The 22,697-nt window shown below is 38.6% G+C and overlaps 2 protein-coding genes across 16 annotated transcripts in view; one reads left to right on the top strand and one right to left on the bottom strand.

Moving 5' to 3' along the window:
* The window catches only part of SON (SON DNA and RNA binding protein), a 33,651-nt gene extending 21,886 nt beyond the window's left edge, over nt 1-11,765 (top strand). For 3 of the 12 annotated variants that reach the window (XM_005548784.4, XM_074034068.1, XM_074034067.1), the window contains 6 exons: nt 1,472-1,582; nt 3,287-3,403; nt 7,597-7,744; nt 9,871-9,942; nt 10,055-10,170; nt 10,697-11,765. In XM_005548784.4, coding sequence (XP_005548841.3) covers nt 1,472-1,582; nt 3,287-3,403; nt 7,597-7,744; nt 9,871-9,942; nt 10,055-10,170; nt 10,697-10,855 — 723 coding nt within the window. In that variant the 3' untranslated portion in view covers nt 10,856-11,765. Of the gene's footprint in view, nt 1-1,471; nt 1,583-3,286; nt 3,404-6,058; nt 6,333-6,841; nt 6,922-7,596; nt 7,745-9,870; nt 9,943-10,054; nt 10,171-10,643 lie in introns of those variants that run through there. The other 9 variants (XM_005548785.4, XM_074034069.1, XM_074034066.1 and 6 more) reach the window with 6 other exon arrangements.
* Nucleotides 11,755-22,564, bottom strand: DONSON (DNA replication fork stabilization factor DONSON). Of its 4 annotated transcripts, XM_005548792.4 has the most exons (10): nt 22,183-22,564; nt 21,413-21,493; nt 19,845-20,048; nt 18,455-18,633; nt 17,369-17,547; nt 16,360-16,441; nt 16,143-16,247; nt 15,493-15,691; nt 13,566-13,778; nt 11,755-12,678 (listed from the first exon to the last, which is right to left on the bottom strand). In XM_005548792.4, exons 1-10 carry the CDS (start codon nt 22,495-22,497, stop codon nt 12,541-12,543), a joined length of 1,695 nt encoding a protein of 564 aa, XP_005548849.2. In that variant the 5' UTR covers nt 22,498-22,564; the 3' UTR covers nt 11,755-12,540. The 4 variants fall into 4 exon arrangements, 2 of the variants coding, with proteins under 2 accessions (XP_005548849.2, XP_045243706.1); XM_045387771.2 differs by lacking the exon at nt 21,413-21,493 and having other exon boundaries at nt 11,835-12,678; XR_012432041.1 differs by lacking the exons at nt 15,493-15,691; nt 16,143-16,247; nt 16,360-16,441; nt 17,369-17,547 and having other exon boundaries at nt 11,835-12,678.
* Between the last annotated feature and the right edge of the window lie 133 nt (nt 22,565-22,697).

Here is a 22,697-nt window from a genome sequence, read left to right as displayed (position 1 = left end):
AAAGATGTATTCTGCAGTTGCTTATTAGACTGTTTATAGATCTCTAGAAAGATTATATATTAAACAGTCTAATTACAGAAAAAATTAATTTTGTTTTCATTTTAAGAAGGCATTATATCAGAATCCATACTTTCTTAAAGAAAAACCTTGAGTTAGCTAAAGGAGTATTAGTTAATTAGCAAGGTAACTAAGAATTATGGAGGATTAGAGGTTCTGGAGGATTAGAGGTTCTGAAGGTAAGAAAGATTGGTGAATCCTTATGCATGAGTTATAATTATTCTCATAGTCATACAGCCTTCTCTACTAGACAGGTCTTATTCTTAAAAGAAGTCTTTTATACATGATACATAGTCTTAATAACAACTAGCCTCTACTTGTAAAAAAGAAAATCCATAGCTGTTAGCTCTTTACTGATTTACCCATGTTTGTTATGTTCATGCAGTGTCTACTTACTCTTTGTATATGAAAACAGCAAAACCTTCCATGTCAGATAAGCATTTTACAAAAATGAATGTTATTGTGTGAGATAACTAGGAAATATTAATAATGTTAAGAACAAAAACCAAGAAATGAGTTGATACAGATCAACTCGAGCTTTTAATTTTAGAATATAAAAAGTACCAAATACTTATGTTGATGTGTTTTTCCTTCTGTGGTTAAACCTTCCACGAATCTGACAAATTAAGAATTGGCTCCAAAGATTACTTTTTAAAAAAAAGTTTCTTCCACTTGCCATAAGGTTTTAAAAGGTAGAATATGAGCTTTGAAAAGAAAGACCTACGACTTCAGACACTTAAAAGTGTTTCAGTTGATGTTATGGACTTCCACAGAAGTATTATAATTATAAATAGTATAATATTATACTTATAATAAGTAGTGTGTATAAACTGAAAACATGGTTTGCTTATGTATATCCTGAATATATTGTTTAAAGAAATTGGGTTCTTAAGACCAAAGTGTCCACAACGGGAAGATGTTAAAGACACGCTGATGAGTAAAAGAGCGATCATAATGATTTTCTGCTTGCTTATTCAATAATTTTGCTTACTGCTTCTGAAGGTTATGCTAATGAGTAAAATGAAAACTGCTAAGGAATGTAATAACCTTTACCACAGTTAAAAAAATTTGCAGTTTACTATAAATGGCTTTCAATCACGAAGGGTAGAGAGTTTTAAGTTCTTAATGGAATCGTCTATGATTATAGTTTGATATATATAATAGAAAACTGACTAAATTCAGTCAGATTTTGGGTTCAGTTCTGCTGCCTGTGTGATACTTTGTAATTTATCTTAATCCTTTTCTGTTTTCCAAGACTACTTTCTCTTTTTGAGTCTTCTCCCTATTTTCCAAGATTATTAGTATAGAAGACTATTATTTTGTTTTTGACATGTAGCAACTAAAGATATGAGTACTTTTCAGAATTTAGGGGACTATGGTAATTTGAGATAATTATCTGTGTTTTCTTTCGTAGCCTGTGGACATCTCTACAGCAATGAGTGAACGAGCACTTGCTCAGAAAAGACTCAGTGAGAATGCATTTGACCTTGAAGCCATGAGCATGTTAAATAGAGCTCAGGAAAGGGTATGTAGCAGTTTTTTTTTTTTAATTATTATGTACCTTCAGCCAACTCACACCAATGTACCAGTTTTAATGTCTAAATAAGAATTTCGCTAACTAGTTAAGTTGTAACATCATTTACCTTATTTTAAATGTTTTATTTTAAATGAAAGTGATTTGAGGCTTGATCATTTATTCAATAAATGTTTATTGTTTACTATGTGGCAGGAACTGTTTCTTGAGAGAACAAAACAGAAAAATTTCCCTGTCCTCAAGGAGTTTACAATCTGGTGTATAAAAACAACTAAGTGCCTACAACCCTATGAAATGTGTAGGTAGTAATAACTGCAATATTTCAGCTGAGAAAACTGAAGTAAAGAGTGGTTAAGGCCAGGCGTGGTGGCTGACGCCTGTAATCCCAGCACTTTGGGAGGCTGAGGTGGGGACAAGGAGTCAGGAATTCGAGATCAGCCTGGCCAACGTGGTGACACCCCGTGTCTACTAAAAATACAGAAATTAGCTGGGCATGGTGGCGCACGCCTGTAATCCAGTTACTCAGGAGGGTGAGGCAGAATTGCTTGAACCCGGGAGGCGGAGATTGCAGTGAGCCAAGATGGCGCCACTGTACTCCAGCCTGAGCAACAGAGTGAGAGACTGTCTTGAAGAAAAAAAAAAAAAAAGAGTGATTACGTGATATCCATGGTCACACAACTAATTAGTGGGGGAACTGGGATTCAGACCCAAGCAATCTGAATCTGGAGTCTGTGCTTTTAACAATGGACAGCCTCTCCATTTCATTTCCTACTGTTTTATGGTAAATCAGTAAGTACATGTTCAGACAGGAAAGACGTTGCTGATATAGCAAGGTGTTTAGTAAATCTAATTTGTGTGAATGACAGCTGATTCTTTATCACAACAAATGTTGGCGACTGAAAAAAAGTGTACAAGCTTTTTTAAAAAGTTGTTTTATGGCTGGGCACAGTGGCTCACGCCTGTTATCCCAGCACTTTGAAAGGCCGGGGTGGGTGGATCACTTGAGGTAAGGAGTTCAAGACTAGCCTGACCAACATGGAGAAACCCTGTCTCAACTAAAAATACAAAATTAGCCAGGCGTGGTGGCGCATGTCTGTAATCCCAGCTACTTTGGAGGTTGGGCAGGAGAATCGCTTGAACTCGGGAGGAAGAAGTTGCAGTGAGCAGACATTGCACCATTGCACTCCAGCCTGGACGACAAGAGTGAAACTCCATCTCAAAAAAAAGTTGTTTTATGTATTCAAGTGGACAGTTTCCTGTATTTAAACTCTTTAAACCTGTGTCATGAATTTAGTCTGTATTTATAATGTCTCAAAGGAAGTAATTAAGAATCCAGGCTGTCATGACATGTACTATAATACGTTTGTATGAGATAGGTAGGAAGGGAGGGTGGGGACCCATTGCCATATGAGCTGTTATTTGCATTTTTAGTTTATCTGTATGACAGTTTGAAGAATATTAACAGCTGTATTTTTTAGTAGCCGTGCTTTTAGATACATTTCAAAATCTTATTAATAGAATTCACTAAATGTTGTCAAACTGCTTCTTTAGAAAGTAGGCAAACATTTAATGTTAAATATGGTTTAAAAGTTAAATATTTAAGTCTGCTTTTCAGCCATTTTTAGCGAATTATTACCAGTGACATTTTAATCAGGTAATTTTATTTAGTTAACTGAGACTACTACTTTTCTTCAGATTGATGCCTGGGCTCAGCTGAACTCTATTCCTGGCCAGTTCACAGGAAGTACAGGAGTACAGGTTTTGACACAAGAACAGTTGGCCAATACTGGTGCCCAAGCCTGGATTAAAAAGGTACACAGTATATGCACATATGAAAGTGTCAAACAAAGTTTAAATTTTTTGGAAACTTTATTAAAACTGCATGAAAAGACCAGTGACTCTAACCAAAGTTCCGAGTAAATTTGCTATGTGTATATGCTCCAGGGCGGACACTGAAGACGGACTGGATTCATGAGAAAATGGCAAATGTATAAATGTGGCTCAAGAGCCACTAATTTATAAGGTTATTTTAAAAATTGCTACTGCTGCTTTTGAAGGGGTGATTTAACTATATTTTGAACGCTAACAGCGTATCAGGTGCTGTTCAGAATATTCCACAGTTCCTGCTGGACTACTAACCTAATCATTTCAAAGCAGTGGTTCTCAAATTTTTCTTCATCATGGGATGCTTTATTACAGGTTTATTTTTGGTGGATCACTGCCCCCAAGAGCCCTCTACCACCTTAATTTTCCATTCCTCTATTCCTTTGTCCTTGCACCCCCCCCGCTTCATTAGTGCCTGTGCCTTCTTGTAAGATCTCTTGGCCCCTGTTCCTTACTCCTCTTGTGACCTGTGGCCCAGGTCCTTCTGGTTGTCAGCTGCTGGTCACAGCAAGTGGTTGGGAGGCCCTAGTATTAGCTCTGCATGTGGTGATCTTGCCATGGGACTGGAAGGCTGAGGGAGGATGGTTGGAGTGGGGTGGGCTGTGGTGAAGGGGATGGGATGGAGATTAATCTGTGGACCACCATTTAGGCCCTAGTGGCCTCTGGTGATCCACAGGCTCAATTTGAGAACCACTAATTTCATGACAAAACAGATATGTAAGACCTAAAATCAAGGGAGAGGATGGACGCCTCATGCTACGAAGATGTAGGTGCATCTGGTTTCAGATTCTGCAGTGAGACCTGTGAACTCCACCTACGGCTGCCTCATCACTGGGGGAGTCTTAGGTGGCTAAGAAGGGCATTCTGAAGAAACACCTTCTGGTGAAGGGACAAAGATTGGTTGGATGGGTGATGGGAAATTTGTTACAGGAGTACTGGCAGCATAGCAGTGCTGAAACTGGGAGGCCGCGTGGTCTAATGGATTGGGAAGGTTTCTTTATCCTGTTGTACTCCTGACTCCTTGTATGATCGTGGGCAAGTAATTTTGGAATTTCAAAGTCTCCGAGGTGTCTAGTGGTAATCAGTAATGTGATGGTTACCTATAGAGAGTTGCTATGAGTGCCAGTGAATGAGCTGAATTTCTGAAAAATGAGACATTGGTTGCTTTGGGTATTTTAATCTTGTAACATTTATTTCAATTTTTATAGCTTTATCTTTGTTGATCTTACTAACAAATTAATATGAAACATCATGTATACTCACTATGCCTGCCTTTTTTGGGAAGTAGTTGCACTGATGTGTATAGTGAATACACAGTTAGATTCATTAAGAAATTACAATTTCTGTAGTTTGCTGAGAGTTGGTGTTAGAATAAAGGTGAAAATATATATAGAAAAATATTTTAAAGATTGGATTAATCTTGGACTTCTGTATTATAGTTAGTATGAAAGTGATTTATATACTATTTGAAAAAATGTCTTACATCTTGGGCAGAACTATAAATGTACATCTATTTCTTTAGTTTTACTTTTTTAATACTGTTTAGTCTTGAAGCTTCAGCCAATATTTCAGGAAGTTAGAAATAAAGCTTATAGGTGTTAAAACAGGCACATAATACAGGCAATGTTCACTACTAGGTAGAAACTTCTGAATGTGCTTCCATTACAAAATTTTGGTCTTCATCTAATGATGTGCTGATCCATAATATTTGTATACTTCTAAATATGTTAATAACTTAAATAACTTTTAAAAAGTGAATCTTTTACTGACTCAATTGGTTTTCCCCTAAAACCAATTTCTTCTGGTATTTGCGGTCCTGTAGGCAGTTAACAGACTTTGAGTAAATAATTTTAAAATTTTAGTAGCACCTTTAAAAAAGACTTTGACTTCATATTTTATATAAGATATACTTTGGGAAGCAAATCATTTTGATAAACTATGCAATAAAGATATGTTCATCAGAACAAATTTTAAATTATAGTTAAAAGTAGAACTTACAGGAAAAGATTCATTTGTATAGAATTACTGAAGAATATTTGATGCTAGTATCAACTAAAAAAGAAACTTTTTAAAATTAAACATGGACCACAATATGTAGAAGTCATTAGGCAGCTGAAAATTTAACATGTATCATTCTTGTTAAATATCACAAAGATTATCTATTCATTAAATGTGTAATTGTGTTTAGAAAACCTGTCAAACGATCATTTTGGCTCTTCTTTAGTATAGTCCAGCATCCACCTATGTGTTAAAAAACACATGGAATACCAACATCCTCTGTGTTCTTTTTAGTTTGTTGCAGTATATTTTTAGATTTTAAAAAAAGCAAAGTTTTATCAGTATTCTCATTAATCAGTAAAACACTTAAAATAGTTGGTTTAAAAGAACTTTTATTTCTGGAATGGGATGATTTGGATGTGACCTGATAAATAAGAGTTTATTATTGTGGTCTCATTAAATTAATCAGCTTTTTCACATTGGGGTAAAGAAACAGATGACGATACTAGGGAATGGAAACAAAATTGGAAACTTGGGTTATCTGGGGATTTATATTGTACTCTGCACAGTTGCCCTTTTTTTTAGGAGTGTTCCCTGGAAAAGAGGGACGGATGAACCTGGAAGTAAGTAAAAGACATTCTAGGTGTGTAGCATCAAGGCAGTTAATATCCAAGCATCAGCTTTCTCTTTATACATCTACACTGCATGGCCTGCACCAAATAAGGAACTGAACCAGGGGTATGTTTTTACCTCCACAGCTGCCTCCTTCCATCAGAGCATCTTGATGAACTTAATGTCTAGTCACACATCATTGGCATGTTTTCTCCCCAGCATTTAATTATAAAGCTGGGAAACAAAAGATGATAGTTTTACTACTGCATACAAACATGTTTTTTTTTTTTTTTACATTCAGTATTAACTTATCAATATAGGAGATGTGAATACATACTATTTCCTGAGCTACCAAAGTTTTTTTACTCTGTTGATAAGTTAATGACTTTTGCTATATGTATATTTATATATATATTTGGTAGAGAACATAAAAACCTAAAATTTAGTAACAAGGGGAAAATAAAGCATGATCTGGAGATACATGTTTCAAATTTTTAAAAAGTGGCCATAAAGATCAACAGTAGAATTTAATACTGTTATATGTACATGGATGCCCTTTAATAAGAGGCATTGAATATTTCTTAACCTGTAAAAATAAGTGTTGATCATGCTAATGTATATACTTGTGCATCTTAGGACATTAAGTGGTTTGCTGCTTTGATGGAAATTATGGTTCAGTGGGTTGGATACAAGAGAGATGATTGTTCACAGAATAACCTGTGAACTTTCACCCCTCTGTATGGAAACTTGTTTCAGGGCCAAATCCTTGTAGCTGTCTTCTTGCCCCGGTCAGTGCCAGCCGTACTATTCACAACATTGCTGCTACCGAGGCCTAGGTATGTAAACATTTAAGGAGTTTTTTAAAAGTCTTTTAACATCAAGCTAGGTTTTAAAAGAATTCAAATTCATTTTGGCATACTTACAGGATATTTTATGTGATTGTTTTCTATTTGTTACTGTGTAAATTTCAGGAGTTTTTTTTTTTTTGGCTGCTTTAGGGATTTTCTAAAGTAAAATATTTATACTTGCTTTATAGTAGAATGGGGAAGAAAACTTTGGATGACAACAGTATGCTTCTTCAGTGTCTAAACTATTTCTAAGTGATTTTTGGGCTTTATTCATAAACTAGGTACACCTGGGACAATTAATATCATTGATTGTTTTAACATTGCCTTCTTTTTATTTTGCAAGCTAAGAAGAGATACCAGTGAACCTAAATAGTGGACGAAAACAGGAGTGTTCTAATTTTTTTTTTTTTTGAGGGGGGCACGAGGGCTACTGTTTCAAAACTGCCATTTACTTGTCTTATTTAACTTCTAAAATACTATTACGTTAATGTGAAAATAATCAGAACATACACACTACAGTATGTATATAGAGGAATTTACATTTAATTGCTATAACAGATCTAGAAGTAAAATAAGATTCCTCTTTTTAGAAAGTAAACAATGAATCTGTTACCACATTCTAACTGTAAAATGGGGACATTTTACCTTTCTTTCTTTGGATAGGATCAGTTCTTAAGAGCAGCCCCGGTAACTGGAGGAATGGGAGCCGTTTTGATGAGAAAAATGGGCTGGAGAGAAGGAGAAGGATTAGGAAAAAACAAAGAAGGCAATAAGGAACCCATTCTAGTTGATTTTAAGACAGACCGAAAAGGTAATAAGTTCTTTTTTGAAATGTTTATTAACACCTCCTTTAACATTACCTTTAATATATCCTTTTGAACCCAGTGATCTTGAACTGAAGGCATTTCTTGTATATATACAGCTATTTGTCAGAAAAAACATTAACCCCTTTTGGGGTTCACAGAAGCAGCTTACTTTTATATAACTATGGATAGAGACACCAGTTTGAACTTTTAAAAGGCACCTTTTGTTATGCTAGTTGCTAAATATGGAAATGTGTATATATCTAATTATATTATTACACCTCCAAATTCAACCAGATTTCATGTTTAGAAAAGAGGATTTCCATTTTATTTTCTCTTGACAAAGAACCATCCTTATTTCTAGTTTGGTTTATTTTTTGTTATTTCCTATTACAATGCTGTTTAGTCTAGATTTCATAAACCCTGTTTGCTTTTTTTTGGTTGTTTTTTACAAGCTCAGTAGTTTAGTTGGGTTAGAGTATAGTAGACCAGCTGCTGACAATAATGTTACTTCTTCCTGTTGCCTGGTGTTAAGGCATTTTGGAACCATTAGCATTGACTGTATTTTCCTTTTACCTTCAGATACCTGGGTAGGACAGCACTGTGTCTTCCATGTAGCTTGTATGTAGTTGTTAAGTATTTAATCGTTCCCACAGATAATAGCTAATTGGCATCTTTTAAATAACTTCTTCCTTTGGAATAATGTAAGTGGAATCACGAGAGGCTTGCCAGCTCAGTATGATTTTTTATAGCTTGTTTAAACCTCATTTATAAAAGCTGGCAAATGTAAAACTGGGATTTATTTTCATCTTTGTAATCAAATAGTAAGTTGAAGCTAACTTCAACAGTTAATCTGTGTTAATGAATTTGGAAATGAACTAGCTCTGCACCAAATACTTTGGTGTAAGTATTGTACAATTTCAGGAAGCGTTCTCCTTGGAATTGTGGGACATGGCCTGACTGTAAGCTCTCGGAGAACCACAGATTTCCCAGGATAGGTTTGGAAAAGCTTGTATTAGCACGGAATTATTTAGCAAAGGTTGAAAAATTTCCTGTAACATACAAGATGAGCACCCCACATCTGGAAACCTGAAATGCTCTAAAGCAGAAAACTCTTTGAATACTGATATGATGCTCAAAGGAAATGCTCACTGGTGCATTTTGGATTTGAGCCTCTTCAGATTTGGGATGCTCGACCAGTAAATACAATGCAAATATTTGAAAACCTGGAATCATGCGACACACTTCTGGTCCCAAGCATTTTGGATAAGGAATACTCAACCTGTATATGGAATTGGGAAAGCAGTGTTTGGGTTTAGCAATATAGCTAATCCCCTTTGTAATAAGCCTATGGAGAGGGAGGTTATGTAGAAAGGTTATGTTCATATTTTGAGAACATCTCCCATTTGTTAGGAAGGGAGAGGGGAGTTTGCTAGGAAAAAAGGGACCTATTTTATTTGGAGACAACCGCTTTTTTCACCTTTTTGGTGGCTTAAAATCCTAACCTTTTTTGGAAGAGTCTTAACTGAGGCTTTTTTGAGAGAGTAAATCTGCAGAAATCATTTGGCAATAAACTTTTTTTTTTTTTTTTTTTTGAGATGGAGTTTTGCTCGTTGCCCAGGCTGTCAATGGCACGATCTTGACTCACTGCAACTTCCGCCTCCTGGGTTCAAGCGATTGGCCTGCCCCAGCCTCCCGAGTAGCTGGGATTACAGGCGCCCGCCACCACGCCCGGCTAATTTTTGTTTCTTTAGTAGAGACGGGGTTTCACCATGTTGGCCAGGCTGGTCTCAAACTCTTGACCTCAGGTGATCCACCCACCTCGGCCTCCCAAAGTGCTGGGATTACAGGCGTGAGCCACCGTGCCTCTGGCCATACTTAAATTTTTGTTTTCTGTTTACATTTGGTATTTATTACAATTTCTCATACCAAAGTCTATGAATATTAAATATAAATTTGTATGCTGAAAAACAGTAAGAGAAGAGAAGATTGATAGAGAAATCAAGTGTACTAGGATCTGTTGATTTTATCTGAAGGCATACATTTTGAGGGTCAGACTCCTACAGAAGAATCTTTGTTTTAAAATGGTGCTTTGAAAGTTATTTAGTGAACAATCTTTTTTTTTTTTTTAAAGGTCTTGTTGCAGTAGGAGAAAGAGCACAAAAGAGGTCTGGGAACTTCTCTGCTGCAATGAAAGATCTGTCAGGTGAGAGCACATTTTTGAATTTCCTCTTACCCTAATCCCACCTTGAATTCATTATTTGTTGCAGAAGTTGGTAGAAATAATTTAAAACTGGATATTTTTTCCCCCACTGCAGGCAAACATCCTGTGTCTGCTTTGATGGAAATCTGTAATAAGAGAAGGTGGCAACCACCTGAATTTCTGTTGGTCCATGATAGTGGCCCTGATCATCGCAAACATTTTCTTTTTAGGGTAAATATGAATTTCTGCACTAATTGTATATATTTATTAATGTGATAACTTAGAGGGTGAGGGGTAAACATGACAGGATTAAGGTTCTGTTCATGGGTGGGGGATTTGTATTTGTAGTTAAGTGGTGGGGTTTTTAAACTGAAGGGTGCTTTCATATGACTTGTCAATGTCCTATTTTTTAAAAAATTGGAAAAAATTGGGCAAAATATAGTATACAATTTGTTATTTTCTAGTTGAATGTGGGGAATTAATTTAATACTTTTATCAGTCTTTTTCTCAATTTGGAGACCTGCTTTTAATTTGCAGTCCCTTTTCCCAAATGATTTGCTGCTTCTGGGTTGAGATTATAATTTGACTTACATAGTATGGGTTTTATATTTTTGTAAATTATTTTTCTAGCATTTAGTGAAAAATACAAAGCTAATAGATATTAAAGTTTGATGCTGTTCTTATTGTATGTTTTTCTTGAATAGGTATTGAGAAATGGAAGCCCTTACCAGCCCAATTGTATGTTTTTCTTGAATAGGTATTGATAAATGGAAGCGCTTACCAGCCCAGCTTTGCCAGCCCTAATAAGAAGCATGCTAAAGCCACAGCAGCTACTGTGGTTCTTCAAGCAATGGGCCTTGTACCAAAGGACCTCATGGCTAATGCCACTTGCTTCAGGAGTGCCTCACGTAGATAGATTGAGGTTTTATAATAATCATTTCAGATAATTTTACTCTGCATCACAATGTATTTCCTCTTTAATGTTGTAAATATTTGGCAATTTAAGACATTGTGTAAAAAGCAATCTGTAAAAACATCTCCAGGCTTTGATTTTTGTACCATGGAAATTGTATTTAACCATACAGGGTTTTGGTATGTTTATATTGTTTACCTTAGTGATGTATTTGTTTAAGTGGCTAACATCCAAACGATTGTTTGAAGGCATCAGAGTAATCTTCAGTGTGGAATGTTAAATAACGCTTTTATACTGTATTTTGTACTATGATGTAACTCCCCTTCCTTATGGCTAGGCTACTGTAACACTTGCCTGTAATCAGTGAAGGGCTGTGCACCTTGTACTATTTCACAATGGGTTCTGCTGGACAGATACTGGGCCAGTGTTATTGAGGTGATCAAGATCTGTTCCACAGGGCTATTGCCACAATCTCCCCTCAAAATTTTGTAGAGGTTCTAAAAAGAAAGTGGTATGTTGTGTGATGATCAGCACTAAGTCCTGCATTCCTGTTAAAGCCACTTGGGTCATAAGAAGGGAGTAAAAAATGAAGTCTGACTAGAATTCTACTATTGCAGAGGCCAAGTACATTTAGTATGGCATTGAGTTGTGATATAGTTTTACTTTGATGTGCATTTTGAATTTCAGCTACACCTAGATAGACGTAAAATGATAATTAAAATGCTGTAACCAACTTATCTAATAAAATTGGCAACCAGCCACTATTTTGTTGACTATGAGAAAGTTAAAGTTTATGTTAATTTTTAGGGTCCGATAGAATATTTCATGTGTATTACAGTGGTATTCATATGCTATGTCTCTAAACTTTATTTTCAAAAGCTTAAGGCCCAAATACAAACTTCTCTGGAATAAACGTGGTGTTTTATTTTCTGGATTATAAAGTGAACAAATACTTAGATACTATTATTTCTTTACCCAATGCTTTTGATTTCTAAGCACTTTTATTTTAAAAATGTGAATTATACAATCCCAACACACACAACACACACACACACACACACACACACACACCCCCTATAAGCACATTAAATACTACTTTGCCATGACAGCTCAGTGTGTACTTCACAATTCTTAACACTATTCTATGTGGAATACAAAATGCCTTTTTATCTGAATTAACATGCATTAGAGTTTTAGTATATGTGAAAATAAAGGAATTATAAATCAGTAGGAAAGATATTAAGGTAGAAGCATCACCAATCAGCTAGCTCAGTAGATGTTATCTATATTTATTTTCTACCTTTATGAAACAAGAACCTGCTAACAGTCTTAGGTAAATGGTAAAGTAACATATTTTTGCCCTGATGCCATTAGTCACAATGCCATGAGGTAACTGCTATGTGATTTCCCATTTGCAAGGAAACATTAATTCAGTTTCTACTCAATATACAATTAGGTTGTAGGGATACAGATAGCTCATTTGAGTTATCTGAGTTTTTCATCTTTGTATCTAAAAATCTAATCTGAAAATAGTAAAAGCAGAAAACACTGATTTAAAACCTTAGATGCTACTGTAATAAAAGTTATGTTTATAACATGTCAGTATATTCCTTCAACTTCAAGAATCTTGAATTTCCTTGCTAGAAGGCTTTTTTCCTCAAAGATTCCTTTTAGGCTTACTTTGGTGTTCAGGATCTCCAATTATAAATGTAGTCTCTCAGCACCACATTCCGTAAAGATGATTTCCCAAGTAATGGTATTTGACTAAGTTGCTCCAGAGTGTTAGGGTGCAAACCACAGTTAGTAAGCTCCTTATGAACAACCTCCTGTGGAAATGTGTATACAAGTCAGTAAAAAGCACATCAATCTTTAAACACAAAAGAGTTTCAAATAATTACTATGGAGACTGACAAATGTCTCATTCACGTGATTCATCCTATCAACAGAAGTTGATCCTAAGAATTTTTGTAGTGACAAAATCCCAAAACATTAATGGTTATTTTTATAAGTCTAGCCAACTGAGATGCATGAGATAATTTTAAAGGTCTTAATTATTCTAGCTCTAAAAACCTTAAGTATATTCAAAATTAAAGGCAAATATGGTTAAATAAATACCCACAGTGAATCATGTTTCCTTAAACTATAAAGGAATCAGGTACTACTGAGTTTTGGATCCAAGAGGAAATGAAAATAAAAGTTGTACCTTTTTGAAATGCGAAGTTCTTCAGTCACTGTTAAAACTGTATTTGGACTGAGCCCGGGCGCCATGGCTCAAGCCTGTAATCCCAACACTTTGGGAGGCCGAGGCAGGTGAATCACCTAAAGTCAGGAGTTGAAGACCAGCCTGGCCAATATGGTGAAACCCCGTCTCTAATAAAGATACAAAATATAGCCGGATATGGTGGCACATGCCTGTAATCCCAGCTACTTGGGAGGCTGAGGCAGAATTGTTTGAACCCAGGAGGCTGAGGTTGCAGCGAGCCGAGATCGCGTAGCTGCACTCCACCTGGGCAACAGCAAGATATCGTCTCAAAAAAAAAAAAAAAAAAGAAAATTGTACTTGGACTGAATTCATGAAAGCTGTTCTTTCCTCTAGTAATTCGTAATTAAATAACAGTTTAATTACTTGAAACACAAAAGTGACTCAGCATAAATGACTCACTTCCCTCCAGCTAAACAACTAAAACAGTCTGCTCATAGGTGTCTTTCTTACCATATCAAGTACTTTGTCCACTGGCAGGCAGATGTTAAATACAGCAGTTGGCTCGTGTGGATATAGTACTGCAGAGAAAGACCCACTCTGTGAAGATTTGAGCAGCATGGTCAGTGAATGCAGAGAATGAGGCATGATAGGACCTGTAATCTCCAAACTAAACTGGTCTCTGTATCCAGAAAGAGCTTGTGTCTTCACATTTACACTTCGTGCCTTTATGAAAATTTAAAGAAAAGGAAAATTATGATCATCTCTCAACCTTTTGTCTAGCCAAAAATATGTTCAATATATTTCCATTTGGGGTTTCCTCTCTTTAACAATTATGGAACAAAACTATTTCCCAAGACATCAAAACAATGTTACGTGAGTACAAATACTTAGTAAATTTTCAGCATCCTCTCCATATTATGAGATTTTCAGGTGATGTATATTCCAGAGAATACCACTTTTTCATATGGTATTTTGTCTGATTTAATAACACATTGTCAATGCAGACTATTGGAAAAACAAAAATTTAAAGTCCATTCAATTTTATTACTAAGTAATAAAATTGTATGTATTTTGTATTTACATATATAATTTATTATGATTATAATCCCAGCACTTTGGGAGGCCAAGGTGGGAAGATCACTTGAGGTCAGGAGTTCAAGACCAGCCTGGCCAACATGGTGAAACCTTGTCTCTATTAAAAATACAAAAAAATGGCCGGGCGCGGTGGCTCAAGCCTGTAATCCCAGCACTTTGGGAGGCCGAGACGGGCGGATCACAAGGTCAGGAGATCGAGACCATCCTGGCTAACACGGCGAAACCCCGTCTCTACTAAAAACACAAAAAATTAGCCGGGCGAGGTGGCGGCGCCTGTGGTCCCAGCTACTCGGGAGGCTGAGGCAGGAGAATGGCGGGAACCCGGGAGGCGGAGCTTGCAGTGAGCTGAGATCTGGCCACTGCACTCCAGCCTGGGCGACAGAGCGAGACTCCATCTCAAAAAAAAACAAAAAAAACAAAAACAAAAAAAAACCAAAAAAAACAAAAAAAATTAGCCAGGCATGGATGGTGGTGTGAGCCTATAGTCCCAGCTACTTGGGAAGCTGAGGCAGAAGAATCGCTTGAGCCCGGTAGGCAGAGTTTGCAGTGAGCCAAGATCAAGCCACTGCCCTCCAGCCTGGGTGACAGCAAGACTGTCTCTAAATGAATGAGTGAATGAATGAATGAATGAATGCAGGGCGGCCAGGTGCAGCAGCTCATGCCTGTAATCCCAGTACTTTGGGAGGCCAAGGGAAGATCATGAGGTCAGGAGTTCAAGACCAGCCTGACCAATATGGCGAAAACCTGTCTCTACTAAAAATGCAAAAAAAAAAAAAAAAAAATTAGCCAGGCGTGGTGGTGCACAATTGTAATCACAGCTACTCAGGAGGCTGAGGCAGGAGAATCGCTTGAACCTAGGAGTCGGAGGTTGCAGTAAGCTGAGATCGCACCACTGCACTCCAGCAGGTGACAGAGTGAGACACCCTCTTAAAACAAACAAACAAGAAAAAACAAAACAAAAAAAATAGCTAGGGTTGGTAATGTGTGCTTGTAATCCCAGCCACTCAAGAGGCTGAGGCACAGCACAAGAATCACTTGAACCCGGGAGGCAGGGGTTGTACTGAGTTGAGATCATGCCACTGCACTCCATCCAGCCTGAGCAGCAGCGCAAGACTCCGTCTCAAAAAGAAAATAAAAAGGATTTCATATAATTTACATATTTCCACATAATTTCTTTGATGTAACTGTCTTATAAAATTTTTTTTTTTAATGGGAGGAAAGCAAAGGGAAAATATGTACCAAGTAAAAATGCTACGAGGTTTTTTGTTTTTTTAAATCAAGAATTTATCCTATCAAACAAAGTACTTTGTATTAACAGCTAGGTTATGGAGATTTTTATTACCTTAAGTATTTGCATTGTGGCACCTCGGAAAGCAACAGGGGACAAGAGGGTTGGAGGAAGTCCTGCCTGTGGACCTGAGGTAGCAACTAAACTCTTACAGTTAATCAAAAAATTGAGCAATGTAAAGGTGTTGATTCCTTTTACCAACACAACAGACTCAGGTCTGTGATCCATCTGTACTTCATGTTTCTCTTTACGACTGAAGATGACAATCAAGGAAATTGCAAAAGCAAATCTCACCTAACGTGTAAAGCAGTTATCTTGATTCTGAATCACCCAAGACTCCTTTTCCCCACAAAGAAATGGAAATCCTCTTGCTACCTCTCTTTACCGAATCATAAGGCATATGTTTCAATCAAAATGTTAACAATCTGAATTTGCTACAAACTGACACCTGAACCTAATTTCTTCTCTAGTCAAAACACACCTATTCTCCCACAAAGAATCACAATTGAACGTTTTGATTAAAAAAGGTTTAACAGTTCACCATTTATTACTTAGGGGCTTATTTAATATTACAATGGACAATTAGTTTTAATATGATCTGAAGATAATTCAAGATTATAGTCATATAAAACTGCCAATGTTAAACTTCTCATTAACGTCATTCAATGAAAATTAATTCTAATTAACAGCAACTGAAAGGATACAGCTTGATAGAAAGTATGTCTGGCTTTTTAATTTTATCTTGCACACCCATCTCTTCCAGCCAGGAAAAACTTTCCTCTTCGTCCTCATCACTGATGGCTTGCTCCCTAGGAAATTGCTACAGTTAGAGTCCCTATTTCTCAAAGCTGCTCTTGTACAAATCTATTTCATGAGTCCGTAAGTCAGTGGATGACATAAAAAGTTATTTTAATCACATACTCCCCATATCCCAAGCTTGTTCCAGATGCTGTCTCCTTCTTATAGCCGCTTTCTTTTATTAAAGGCAGAGAAAATTCAATACCTACATGAGGAAAAAAAATGTAACTGAGTTTTCATGTAAAGTATTTAACAGGCAAGCTGCACTTTTAGAGTGTAAAAAATTTGAAATGTTGGTTTTTATAAATGATCTATTAAGGCAGTAGAGTTTTCAAGCTTTCTTCACAAACCTACATACATGCATAAAACATATCTCCTTGAAAGAGGTTCCGGAGACAACACATACATGTGACACTCTTTTGTCAGTTACACTGTATCCCAGTTCACTTTTTGAAAAAGCACTGATTGGGCCCATTAGACAGATTTTATGACCCACTAATGGGTTTCCTCAGTTTGAAAATTATGTTATTAAAAGGGTAACTGGTACTACATAAGAGTTTGTAGAAGAGTATATTCAGATGGTGACTATCTGGCCCAGTATGTGTTTTATTTTAGAGATCAGAGAAGGGAACACTATGTGGAAGGAACAGTTTAAATCAGGAGTCCCTAACCCGTGCGCTGTGGACTGGTACCCACGTATGGCCTGTTAGAAACCGGGCCGCACAGCAGGAGGTGAGCGAATGGTGAGTGAACATTACTGCCTGAGCTCCACCTCCCTGTCACATCAGTGGTCGCATTAGATTCTCATAGGGGCACGAATCCTATTGTGAACTGCACATGTGAGGCATCTAGGTTGTGCCCTCCTTATAAGAATGATGATCTGATGTGTAACAGCTTCATCCCGAAACCATCCTCCCCACCGTCCTTGAAACTGATCCCTAGTGCCAAAAAGTTTGGGGACTGCTGGATTAAATAATTGTGGGGGAGGAAAAAAAAACCTAGAAATAAAGCAATAATATATTTCTTAATGTTGCTAATTAACTGGTAAAAGGCATTTTAAGTTCAAATACTTTTAGGCTAAAACAAGTTTACTATATAGTATAGTATTCTCACTTTAAACCTAAACTTTTACCTTCATTTCTCATAGCTTCTCTTAAACCTCGAGTTGTAGGAGATATGAGAGCTGTGATTAAGTCACTTCCAGCTAATCCTGCTGCTCGGAAGAGGACAGTAAACTGATAGGTACAAACGTAGAAATAGGGGCAAAGTTTTGTCTTCAGCAAATTATATAGAGAAGTAAAGCTCACGGACCTATGAAGTAAAAACATTTTCTTTAGGTATTATTAAACATTTAATGCAATGTTTATAATTCTGTATAATTCAGTTTGATACCTGGTTTAAAACACAGCACAAATATTTTAGATAATGGTTTGAATTTTTGTGGTTATGTATGACAGCTTTAAAGGACTGAAATTGGTTATGAGGACTCGCTGATGACTTCTCAATACTTTAACAGTGTATACCACTTAAACACTTACTTTGTCTTTAAACAAAACTTAATTGAGAATTGCTTGCTGACTTTCTCTGAGCTGCTGATAAAAAAGAAGTAGAGACTGACAAGAAGTAGCATTAAAGAATTAGGGGTGTGTGTGTATTTTTTTTTTTTTTGAGACAGAGTTTCGCTCTGTCACCCAGGCTGGCAGTGGGGCGATCTGGAGTGCAGTGGCGTGATCTCAGTTCACTGCAAGCTCCGCTTCCCGGGTTCATGCCATTCTCCTGCCTCAGCCTCCTGAGTAGCTGGGACTACAGGCGCCTGCTACCATGCCCGGCTAATTTTTTTTGTATTTTTAGTAGAGACGGGGTTTCACCGTGTTAGCCAGGATGGTCTCAATCTCCTGACCTCATGATCTGCCCGCCTCGGCCTCCTCAAGTGTTGGGATTACAGGCGTGAGCCACTGCGCCCGGCCTGTCGGTCTGTATATATTTAACCAACACTTACATATATTCTACCACAATTGGGTAAAGAATGAATAACAGCTAAAAAACAACAACAAAAAAGTAAACAGTTTACGTGTTGGTTATTAACAGGTTCAGATAAAATTCACAAGGATCTAGATACCCTTCTGCCATTAATGTATCCAGTCACAAATATGATAGAGAATACTGCTAAAATAAAAATCCACTATTGAATTACACAAATTTTTCTTACTAATCTTACCAGTCACTCATTAAAACATGCTGCAGGGTTGCATCATTTGACCAAGGACTTGTCTTTCCAGCCATTTTTCTATCAGCTCCAATACGAGGGAACAGTGGTAGCCAAGACAAAGCAGGGTGGAGCCAATAGATAAGGCTCTGCTGGAAGGCACAACGGAGCTCAGTGGAGAGTTTGGGATCCTAAATCCAAAGGTGACAGTGGAGAGTTTTTGCCCATTGAGAAATACATAATTTTTTTGAAGATAATATATACCAAACACTTAGGTCTAAGAATCTTTACTGCTTTCTATAGGAAAGCATTAATAACTGTTATAGGAATGAAAACACAATTTATCCTTATTTGGGCCAGATGTAATGTTAAACCACAGTATCAGAACATTTAAACATAGATGGGAACATCTGCCTGTTTCTACCATTCTTAAGGACAATTCACTACCTTTTTTATCATGAAGAATAGGGGTGGACATGTGCGTATAGGTAACACTATGTCCAGCCCTCTCTCCAAAATGCTGTTTTAAAAGTAGCCAGTAAACACTGATATGGCAAATCACAAATCATCCTAATCTATTTATTGAAACGATGTATAATATACCAAGATCTCTTTCAGGGTAATCCTTTTTTAACCTAGTTTGAGACTTCAAAAAAAATTTTTTAAGATACAGTCTCACTCTGTCACCGAGGCTAGAGTACAGTGGCGCAATCACAGCTCACTGCAGCCCTGACCTCCTGGGCTTAAACAATCCTCCCATCTCAGCCTCCCAAGTCGCTGGGACTATAGGCACCCACCACCATGCTCAGCTATTTTTTTTTTTTTGTAGAGACGGGGTCTCACTACATTGCTCAGGCTGGTCTCAAGCAATCCTCCCACCTCAGCCTCCCAAAGTGCTGAGATTACAGGCATGGGCTATTGTGCCCAGCCTCCCAGTTTTGAGTTGATGCTTTAAAACAATCAAAATGTATTTCGCTAAAACTATTCTAGAACTCACAAACTCCCCCAAATTTATAAAATTTTCCTTATACAGGTAAGAAAATCAGTAAATCCATCAGTCCTTGCAATCCCACTCAATTGCTTTTCACTTCTTTCTTTGTATTTTCTTTCTCAAAAAGCCTTAGAGAAAAATAATTTAACAATTCTTGCCTGCAACACTGATTAATTTGCAGTACAAGTCTCTAAATTTATGAGCAATTACTCAATCTGACTTAAAAAAAAAAAAAAGGGTATGAAAGCACCATAAGCACCATTTGGGAAAGACAAAATTTCCTAAGTCTTTGTATCTTTAAATTTCCAAAGAAAAACTTAATGGAAGGTAGTATCTCTGCTATTTTGCAAAGGAGATCATTTCATACTTAATTTGTTACTTTAACACATAACTATTTTATTTCAGAGTTACCTGTATACTTTTAGGCAAAGTAACTTCTGTTGCCCTACAATGCTGGACAAGACCTTGAGCTTCTTCCTGTGCTTTCAAATGATCTGCCCAGGTAAAGGGTTGAGAAGAGGTGAAAAGGAGTCGGGTTTTAATACTCCAGTCCACAGGTAACTCAGTATTTTCTGAGGACGGAATATCAGACTCGGAGAACGATACATGTGAAGTCTTTAGAAAACAAAGAATGCAAAAAATTAGTCGAGTATTAAGAAAAAAACCTTCAACCTAAAGATTTTATCAGCTAACATACTCATGATCACTGAAAAGTAAAAATCATATAAACTGTATAATAAATAACACGAAAAATATATTACATACTGTAAAAAAAAAGTCTGAAAGGAGTCACACTAAACTTTTAACCGTGGTTATTTGTGGGAAGAGGGAATTTGTTGTTGTTGGGGGTAGGGGTTGTGGACGGGCAGATTTCACTTTTTAGTTTTTACTATTCTTCATGGTAGTATAGATGTCTGTATTGAAGTAGAAATATTCCAAGTCTTTAAACATTTTGGATCTTTTAAGCCTCTGAAACTCTGCATCCAGGGCTAACAAAGCCCATATTTAAGAAACATTTTCTGACTTCATGTATTTCCCCTCAATCTGTCTGCTGTCCTTTCATGTCAACATTCTCCACGATACAAGAATTTTTTTTTTTTTTTTAAATTGAGACAGAGGCTCCCTCTGTCGCCTAGGCTGGAGTGAAGTGGTGTGATCTCGGCTCAGTGCCAACCTCTACCGCCTGGGTTCAACCGACTATCATGCCTCGGCCTCCCCAGTAGCTGGGACTACAGGCATGCGCCACGACGCCTGGCTAGTTTTTTTGTATTTTCAGTCGAGGCGGGGTTTCGCCATGTTGGCCAGGCTGTTCTCAAACTCCTGACCTCAGGTGATCCGCCTGCCTCAGCCTCTCAAAGATTACAGGCATGAACCACCATGCCCGGCCAAGGATTCTTTTATATCACAATAAAATATCAGAGAAGGGGGAACTATCTTTGATAGACCATAAGAAGGTCACTTATTTACAAGAGAAACTGGGTCTTGGAGAACTCTTCTAGCCTGTTCCCATTAGGACAAACCGCATTTATCAAACTACACAGCACAACAGTAGCAGTTGGGGAATGGAAACGTGTGTATGTTAGCGCAGGTGAGCAACGAGGTTCAGTGCTATGCAACAACCTGTGGAGGTGGGCCAGGAGGGCTGGCTCTGAGTGATGAGCTGGAGAAGTCAACTGCCCAAAGAAGAGTATTAAAAACTGTTAGAGGGTAAAAGACAACCCCCATGTCTATTAGGCCCATTTTAGCACTGGCTATCTTTACAGTCATCATTACTGTATCAAACCAACTCCTTTACCTTGGCTGATGTCGTATCTTCACCCCTGGTATTTTCACCCCTGATCAAGCCTCTCTGTAAAACTACTTTCCAAGCAAAATGCTTCTGAGAAGTATAAATGTAGTTTTAAAAATTGGCTCAAATCCTAGCTAGGAAAAAAAAGTTTATACAAATACACATTCTAATGATATTTAAAAAGTATTACCTGGGGTAATTCAGTAACAGTTGTTCTTTCAGGGAACTTCTCTTCCCATAGCAAATCATTTTCTTGATTAGAATCTAAAAACTGAGGTTAAAAATATTGTCCTTTAAATTTTAAAGGATGCTGAAGTTTGCATTAAGTATGTACAGAGCCTCACCTGGCATACACGCTTCTCAATAAATCCAAGTGCACCCAAATTCAGACACACCCCATCCAATCTATGAGTTTCAACACTTCAGTTTTGTGCCTGAACTTTAGTATCAAAATTGAGGGGAACAAGGACCGGTGTTTCCAACAGAAAGATCCAAAAGGCTTTGGATAGGACAAATGCTAGGGAATTCTGACCCCACGAATCCTCAACATTCCCCCATCCCCACAATAATTTGGAGTGCGTGAGAGAAGGGAGGCCCTGAATCACGGGGGAAGCAGGGTTTGTCACCTGCCCCATCGAACAGCATCCTTGCAAGATGGGGGTCTCAGGGTTTTTCGAGCTCTCTTCTAAGTCACCTTTAAGTCCTCCAAGGGGCCCCTCACTTTCCTCGGGAACGCGTCCCGTGAGTACAGCCCGCAGCGGGACAGCCGGAGGCGCGCTCTTCCCGCAAATCCGGCCTTGCCAGAGCCGCGGCTCCCAGCGCGGAGCACCCTAAAGCCACGGGCGGCCGAAGTCTTCGCGCCCATTTCCTTGCCTCCAACGCGAGGACTTTCCACCCCCGATTCACAGCTGGCTCAACCCATGACAGAGCCCCTTGGCGGCCAGGCTACAAGACACTCACCGGGCCCGGCGCCTCCGGCTGCTCGCGGGCCGGCCCGTCGGGGGGCTCCGCGGCGACCCGCGGTCGGTTGTCCAGGCGGGCGAAAGGGTTCCTCCGGGCAGCGGCCGGGCCGCCGCCACCGCCTCTGCCCCCCGCGGCAGGGAAAGGGCGAAGGTGCAGCCCCGCCGCCAGGGCGGCTCGGCGGGCCGCCGGCTCCGGCAGCTCACGGGGCGGGGAGGCGGCAGCTCCACGGCTCCGGGCCCTCTTCCGTCGGAGCCGCACTACCTCGGGCGGCTTTCGGAAGCTGGGTGAGTAGCAGGGAACCGATAGGGCCATGACGCGAGAAGGCTGAGGACTGCCGGCCGCTCCGCAGAGCCTTCCCGCGCTCGCCGGGCCCGCCCCCGACGTGGCGCCGCGCCTCGCTCCAGTCCCCGACGCGGCCCCGCCCCGCCCCGCCCCCGCCGGTTCCTAGCGGAGCATGCGCAGCGGGCAGCCCGCGAGACCCAGCCCACGGCCGCGATCCCCGGAGGCCGTCA

The sequence above is a fragment of the Macaca fascicularis genome, chromosome 3 (assembly GCF_037993035.2).
Source record: "Macaca fascicularis isolate 582-1 chromosome 3, T2T-MFA8v1.1".
NCBI classification, from domain to species: domain Eukaryota; kingdom Metazoa; phylum Chordata; class Mammalia; order Primates; family Cercopithecidae; genus Macaca; species Macaca fascicularis.
This window is presented reverse-complemented; position numbering and strand designations above follow the sequence as displayed.

Coding starts and splice junctions, on each gene's coding strand:
- DONSON (XM_005548792.4), bottom strand. CDS start 22,497: ATGGCCCTATCGGTTCCCTGCTACTCACCCAGCTTCCGAAAGCCGCCC. Junction 20,049..21,412: donor CTGTTACTGAATTACCCCAG/GTAATACTTTTT, acceptor TGTTTTCTAAAG/ACTTCACATGTATCGTTCTC. Junction 13,779..15,492: donor CCACAATGCAAATACTTAAG/GTAATAAAAATC, acceptor ATTTTCATAAAG/GCACGAAGTGTAAATGTGAA.